General features: G+C 50.4%; 1 protein-coding gene across 2 annotated transcripts; it reads right to left on the bottom strand.

Annotated features, from left to right (window-relative positions):
• Positions 1–34: 34 nt before the first annotated feature.
• SLC37A4 (solute carrier family 37 member 4) lies at positions 35–7,850 on the bottom strand. Of its 2 annotated transcripts, XM_030964972.1 has the most exons (9): positions 7,620–7,850; positions 7,300–7,532; positions 5,750–5,993; positions 4,343–4,501; positions 3,939–4,024; positions 3,249–3,362; positions 2,914–2,979; positions 1,751–1,889; positions 35–1,462 (listed from the first exon to the last, which is right to left on the bottom strand). In XM_030964972.1, exons 1-9 carry the CDS (start codon positions 7,765–7,767, stop codon positions 1,296–1,298), a joined length of 1,356 nt encoding a protein of 451 aa, XP_030820832.1. In that variant the 5' UTR covers positions 7,768–7,850; the 3' UTR covers positions 35–1,295. The 2 variants fall into 2 exon arrangements, with proteins under 2 accessions (XP_030820832.1, XP_030820833.1); XM_030964973.1 differs by lacking the exon at positions 2,914–2,979.
• Positions 7,851–7,858: the final 8 nt, after the last annotated feature.

Consider the following 7,858-nt stretch of genomic DNA (forward strand, 5'->3'; position numbering starts at 1 on the left):
TTGCTTGCACCACTCTCCATAAGACAACCAGGGCCCTTGTGACACTGCTCCATTTTTATTTCAGATATAGAAGAAGATCATGTAATTAAGTACAAAATGTAATTCACTTCCATTTACTTAATTAAGGCTAGCTAACTACTCTTGCAAGCAAGGTACTCAGCAAAGTACCTGCATGCAGGTTCTTTACGAGTTGAATGTGCCTCTTTCAGGATCCTAAGACAGTAAATCCTTTTGGGGAAACACAGGAATATTCAACAAATTCCTGATTAAATACCTGAGTGTACGTACTGCAGGGTGCTGGGCCTTACTGCTAAGGCTGACTCAGAGCCACTGCCTGCAGCCATGAGAGACGCAGCTCTTGACCAAAACTATCCCAGTCTTCACACCTTGTACGGAAAAAATACAAGCCAGTGCTAGAAACGTGGGTAATCAAGAAACCCAGCTGCAGAAATTGTGGGTTGGTTGTGGCTACTGTTGCAATTCCTGCTGCTGGGATAGTCTTGCTGGCTGATTTGCAGAGCACTGGCTACGAGCTGCCTTGGCAGCAGCTGCCTGCCTTGCCAATCATTAACACTGCACACAGACATGCACCAGGCAGGATCAGTTCACTTAGAAGGAGCTGCTCCAGACACCACGAATTCCCTGGAAACGTGCCTGTTCCTAAATGCTGTGGAGAGCCCTGCCACAGCTTGTCCTGCTCCCTCACTCCTGGAACTAACCCCACGTGGAGCTACAGCCTTGCTGCTGTCAGAGGCTGGGCTGCAGTTGTCACCATCCCCTGATGTGCACTGCCACGTGGCCGAGCACACATAGAGCTCGTGCTCAGGTGACCTGGGACAGCTACAGCTGTGCCTAGGGCAGCTGGATGGGATGGAGGCAGGCACAAGGCTGGGTTCAGGGCCCCAAGCAGCGAAGCTGAACTGATTAATGTCTCAGTTAATGGCTGAGACAAACAATAATGACAGAACTAGAGGTAAGTGCACCTGAAGCCAGTCATTTCAGACCACTTCTAGTGGGGAAGCTTGGGCTGCAGAGCCTGCTTGCTTCACTAACAGTGCTGTGAGGAAGAGGTACAATGAAATCGCAAATGTAAACTAGGTGAATTATCACATCTTGAGGGGAAAAGTGATCAGTAGCAGGAACCTTGTGCCTTCTGGCACCTGACACTGGATGAGAAATTGAGACATTTTTATCTAGATTGCAGCAATAGGTAAACTCACTCCTAGGCCAGTCAAACAAAAACGAGCATCATTCACGTCAGCGTGGGAACATCCTTTCCACCAAGCAGCTCATCCTCAGTCAGCCTTCCTGGAAACCCGGCCCATCTTGGTGCGGATGTTTCGCAGGAGGAAGAAAGCCACTGTGCTAGCCATGCAGGTGACCTCGGCTACCCAGAAGGCTGTGGCCCAGCTGTAGTGCTTGGCAATTGTACTGAAAGGCAGTCCAGCCAGGAAACCCCCAACTGCAACAAAAAACAAACAGAAAGTCAACAACACTTGTGTGCTCCCATGTTATCTATCAACACTGCTTTTGCATATATAACAATTCCTTAGGCCTGGATTGAACTTAAAGCCCAATACAAAACCTGTCAGGCACAGCAGGAAAGCATCCCTGAGGCTTCCAGCTCCATTATCTCTCTCCTTAGGTGCTTTCCCATGACCAGTACTAGCTTGGCACCTGGGGCTAAACCATGCTTCATCAAGAATGTGCATGGGTTTTGTTTGTTTTTGGGGAAATGGGTATTACTTACCATTGGCCATGAGGGCCACGATGGCGTGGGAGGTGCCACACAGGTTGGCAGGGGCACTTTCATTGGCTATGACCCCAAACAGGGCAATCGGCCCGTACGAGGAGAACCCAAACACAGCTCCCAGAGTCAGAATCCACAGCTGTCAAAGGTAAAATCACAAACAGGATCTGTAAATCTCACCACCGTCAGTTAGCAACTGTTGATAATTCTGATTCTATACTCAGTACCAGGGAGTTTGACATTTTCAGGCTAACACCAGCTCCCCAGCCTGCAGCCAGGAGAGCTCAAGCCTGTAGAGTCCCCACATCCATAAAGCCCAGCTGCATCTCCACTACTCCATCTTATTGGCCAATGCAAGCTCTCCTCCCTCCCACAGTTCTGCCCCCACACCACAGCCTGTGCTGGTTTGCAAGAAACAGAACATTGAATAGAAGAGGGCAATGAGCCCACAAAACCACAGGAAAGAACTGTGAATCAGGTTGCTTTCATAAACAAGCCTGGAGCTACCAACTGAAAGCTTTTCTCAGTTTAGATGCATGGGACTGATCAGAGTATGTTTATTTGTGAGACACCTCTTTCTGATGACCTCGATGTTACTAAACTGAGAAACCAAAAAAAAAAACCTCACCACAAAAAAACCCAACAGTCTGAACTTCAGTGGTAGTTTCTGCTCTAAATTGTCAGTCTCTTGTTTGCACAACAAAAGGTAAGTAACACTTCCACATTACAGCATGCTTTTAGAATTGCAAACACCGTTTCAAAAAGCCCAGGAGGAACTTAAGTGCCGTCTTATTTTCCAGATGTGAAACAGAAAGGAGTTAGGAAAACACTTGCCAGAAACTGAATAAGAATGTATCTGCCCGAGCAGAATCATTCTTTCAGATCTCACCCACAAGATCCCTTAGCTGGCTATATTTTACCTGATGAACAGAGGTCCCTAGAATTTTCGTTATAAAACTTAAAAGTTACATAGTTAGACTTTTTAAAGTCAGTTAGTGTACTCAAATTATTATAAGAAAATGTTTCTTTTACCAAACTTACAGTAATCTCTTCTCAATGCCCTGGTTCTAAGCTCTGAAGCGCTAACCAACCTCTCAGGATAGGAGTAAGGCAGACCAGGGAAAGAAGAAAAAGGCAGAGGGAGAAAAAATGCAAGCAGAAACCTCATGTTCTTTTAGGCCTGTAAGATCAGCTAGAGGTTGCAAGGCTACAGTCCAGAAGTGGTTTTCCTGAAGAAGAAAAAAAAATGAAAGGAGAAAAGAAGTTTTATTTATTTAGCAATCATAGAGGCAGATGCAAGTCAGGTCTCATGCAAAGTCTGGAAGGCAGACTGCCTGCAACAACAGGACAGCAGGAGCACCCCAAGCCAGGCCAAGCCAGCGCTTCTCCAGAGTGCAACAAAAAAGAAACCCTTGGGAATGGTGAAGAAAACAATCCTGGTTTCTGTCATCAGACCTCCCCCTCCCAGGGCTACCCCTATGGATGGCCAGCTGCTTACCTTGGGAGAGTCGCCCGTGACTGTGATGCGGAAGAGGAACATGGACACGCACATCCCAGCCATCATGGACAGCAGGAGCCCGTGCCGGGGGTTCCCGTAGCTGGACAGCCCCACCTGGGACACAAGTGGACAGTCAGAACCTGCAGGGACTTCCTTTTACACCTGTAGTGACCACACCATCCACAGCCCCGTCAGAAACACGGATGGCACATCAACAGCACACATGTTGGCACACTTTGTTAATGGTTTAAGGGCTGCACACAGTCAAACTGTGCTAAACAAAAGCTCTTAGTGATGAACCATACTTCAGTTATCAACCCCTTCTACCCTGAATCTGGTTCCAGATCCCACCACTGGATTTTAATGTGGGGGTTTTTTTCAGCCAGAAGACAATTATCAGCAAACAGTCCTTCCACACGAATCTGGAGACCACAGTAAAGCAAACAAATTAAACAGATTAAACACCTCAAATCTGACAGGCATATAGCAACCCCTAACATCAGCACACCTATTTCCTAGCACCTTCTGGAGTGTTTGGCAGCTGTACCCATGCACATGGCAGATCTGAGTATGGGCTGGTTTCTGTGCTGTGCTCACAGGGACAGCACCCTGCCTGAGTGCCTTAGTGAAGCAGCTCAGATTGCCACTGTGTTCCTTGCCCAGCAATGCCCCAGGGTGCACGTGACTTACTTTTGCTACTGCTTTATCAGAAAGGTATCCAGCAGCAATGCTTCCCACCAGGCCCCCAATTTCCAAGGCACTCATGTAGGAACTGCCTAGAACACAGAGGAAGCAAAGAACAGCCCATCAGATTTGGTGCTTGTGGGCTCCAGACCAGTCCCACTGCTGCAAGCTCACAGAGCACATGAGCAGCTCTGCTGGACACAACCATCTGGCTCATCCCTGTTCAGGAATGCCTGTCTGCCAGTCCCAGGAACGGCCTGGCACTGGGGTGCTTGGTGCATGCACTAACTCCATCACTGAGTTATTTCAAAACCTGTGTGTAGCTAAGCAAGGGCCTCTACCCAGGCAAACTCTGGCAACACCTCCCAGATTGCAGCCCCAGAGCTTAATACTGCAGTTCTGCATCTCACCTACAAGCATGGACTGTCCCCTCTCCTGGATCAGGAAGAGCTGTCCCCAATCAGTACAGCACGTTTTCACTCCAAAAACGACCAGGTAGCCTGTTGAGAGCACCCAGAGGTATGGGGAGAGCAGCAGCTCTGTCAAGGTGCTGCTGTCACTGGAGGAACCTGTAGGAAGGTCGGGAGGAGTGTTACCACAGCCCAAACCACACCAACCAGCAGCCCAGCAGACAGTTCTACAGGCAGGAGCAAGGCATGAGAACATCCCCACACAGGGAGGTACTCATAGCTGCTGAATGGCAGTGAATGGCTCTACCTCCCCCTTGTTCTGGTGATTTCAGAATCTCTTCTGTCATTTTATCCCACATTCATTAAAGATTTGAAAAGAATAATCAAAACACTACTCCCAGTAATTTTCTGTATTGCAGTTGCCAGTAAACCCCTCACAAAGGTTGTTAGAAAAATTACCTCTAGAGTCTTTGGGAGAGTTTTTTAGCTGTGCCTGTGAAAGGCACTGCACAGACCCAAACAAAGATGCTTTCAGATGCTGCCTTGATTTTTGCATCGGTCTTCCAGGAACACCAACAAACTTGCTCTCCCCAGGGAATGCTCTGGGGAAAAAATATTCTTTTCTTATGCAAAGAGGTCCAGTCTGGCAGCACAGGCAGTATGGGACAGCATGGAACATGGGCTGAGTTTCCACTGGCCTTTAAAATCCTACTGAAAACCTGTGTTGCAATTCTCATCTACATGTTCTGCTTCCAGAGAAGCGCCACACTCAGTGGTCTGAACAAACATTTACTAACTAGATGTCCTGGGCTGGGACAGAAACACTGAGCAGAGTCCACCATGAGCCAGGGCTCAAGAGAGCCTAAGGTGGGGTGAGGGGAGAGCTGCCTGCCAAAGCAGAGGAGCAGAGGTCAGGCCCAAGGAAACATTCCCTGCTGCTGTAGCTTTTCTCTCTCCACCACCCCACCAAAACTGCACTCGCAGTCTGAGCACACAAGGCTCCCAGGAAATAGGGTTGCTGGTAGCAGGAAGACACGACTTATAAGGGGAGAGCCAGCCCTGAGCACCTCAGCAGCACACAGGTGTCTGCTGGCAGGCTAAGGAACAACACTAACAGAGGGCTACCAGCCAGGCTTTTCCCCTGCTCTGCCAGTGTCAGGAATCCCTACACCAGCCCCTTCCCACAAGATCACAGTGGGCCTTCATTTGTACAAGTTGTACCTTCATTACCAGAATAAAGCAGCCAAAACCAACCCATTGCCACATGCCTGCCAAAATGTGACTTCAGAAACTGGGGAGGATGGGGGTGTTGGTATGCTGAGAGTGACACATCTGTACCAGAACACAGACAGAAGGCACTGCATCTTCTGCTGCAGCTACCTGCTTGCATTGAAGCCACATGCTCACCTTTCTTCCCTTTCTTGGCTCCTTGCTCAATGTTGGGCAGCCCAACATCTGCCGGCTCGTTTTTAATCAGGACAAGGCAAACAAAAGAGACAACCATGCAGGTGAAGCCAGAGAAGGACAAAGTCTTGCGCCAATCGTAGTTCATAGACACAAGAGCAGCAACAATGGGGCCTAAGCCTCCAGCCAAGTTCATGCTTGTAGACAGGATTGCCCACCAAGTCCCAAACTGGGAAGGCTCAAACCACTGTGCAACAAGAAAAACAGCATGAGGTGTAAGAGAGTGACAGCACACCTGAAAACCCTCCCTTGAAGCCCATGATATGGGGCTGGGACAATTCAGACACAGAACTCCAAAAGCAGGTAGAGGGAATGCCCACACCTCGCTACTTTAGTCATGCAGGGAACTCCAAACGTAACTCAAGTGTCAGCCCAAAGAGCTTGACAGGTGTCCACAGTGTGAGCCAGCTCAAAGCTATTTCCATTTACAGAACATGAAACTGAGACGTGGGGCAGGAGAGGCAAGTTTAAGAGCACATGGTTTTGTGTACTCACTTGCTAGGAACAGCGTCCTCCTGGAGAGGTCTGCTGGCTCAGGAACTTGGATGGGTACGCAGAGAGTCACAGGGTAACTTTAGGACTCTGTTGCATTAAGTATCAGACATGAAGGGCTCTGTACTGCAATGAGCACCCAGAGCCAGAACCACTTGGGTGGTTCTTGTCAGCAGGAAAATGTCTGAGATCTACATTAATGAACATCTTCAGAAAACACCATGGTTGATATTTCTGTTATTTGGGCCCTTCTGTTCTGTGCATTCAACTGTCCTGCACAGCCCTCTCCTCATCAGTTAGGGGAGGCTAGGTGCCTCACAGAAGGGCAACAAAGTTGTTTATCTCTTTCCCACCCTGCCCCACAAGTACTTGCAGTACATTCATTCCTGGATCTTACACATTTTCTGTGAGGGATCAGCATAAAGCTAACCAAACTCCTTTCCTTCTGTTCTTGGGAGAAATCAATCTGGTCCCTTCAGACTGTCACAAACCCCAAGTACACACAGCTTAGAGACTCATCTCACACTATTCCTCCATCTTAACCAGTTTCCTACCTGAACCACCTGTGATTTGGAATTCCCAAGTTGCCCAAGCGTGCAGATGGAACTGTGCTTACTGCCCCCTGACCCGCAGCAAACCCTGACTTGCAGCAGCAGAGTGAAGCAGTCCTGTGTGTCCACGTCTAAAATACTTAATTTCGACAAAGTCTGCCTCAACGGGGCAGAACTCTGCTAGCAGGAGATGTTACCAAACTGAACTACACTCAAGGCACATGGGGCAAGGGCTACAGAGTGAATCTTTGCTAGAATAAGCAGAACCCCGTGCACAGAAACTTGCTCCACAGGCAGCAGAACGCAGATAGTGCTCTAGACCTCCTTGCTGGAAGGGAGTGAGAAAAGCTGCAAGTCCCTGTGGATTGTGGACAAGCGTGGTCTGTGCAGCCCTGATGCCAGGGCAGGTCAGGAGGGCAGCGGCAAGTTCCCCCCGTTCTCAGCACCCACCTTGCGCAGGATCTTGCCGCAGGGCGGCCAGCCCAGCCCCTGGGCCAGGCCGTTGAGGAACCAGAGCCCGGCGAAGGCCATGACGGTGGAGCTCCAGGAGAAGACCACGTTGACCAAGCCCACCATGAGGAGGCCGGAGGAGAAGAGCCAGCGGGCGCTCATCTGGTCCGAGAGGACGCCGCTGATGAACTTGCTGATGGCGTAGGCTGCCGACTGGCTGCTGGTGATGAGACCTGCGGCGGGCAGAGCCCAGGGGCGCCTCAGCCCGCGGAACGGCCACCCCGGGCCGGCGGGGCCGAGGGGCCCGGACCCTCACTCACCCAGGTCGTCCTTCCCCAGCGGCACCTCGGTCATGACGGCGGGCATGACGAACGAGAAGGTTTTGCGGTTGAAGTAATAGAGCGTGTAGCCCACGAACATGGCCGCGAAGATCGCAGCCCGGTACCGCCCGTACCCGCCGGCCGCCATCGCTCCCGCGGCGCCACACCGGCCCGGAGCGCCCCGCACGCACGGACGGACGGACGGACGGACGGACAGACGGGCGGGCGGACACGGCCCC

Source organism: Camarhynchus parvulus, chromosome 24 (assembly GCF_901933205.1).
Source record: "Camarhynchus parvulus chromosome 24, STF_HiC, whole genome shotgun sequence".
In the NCBI taxonomy this organism is placed as follows: domain Eukaryota; kingdom Metazoa; phylum Chordata; class Aves; order Passeriformes; family Thraupidae; genus Camarhynchus; species Camarhynchus parvulus.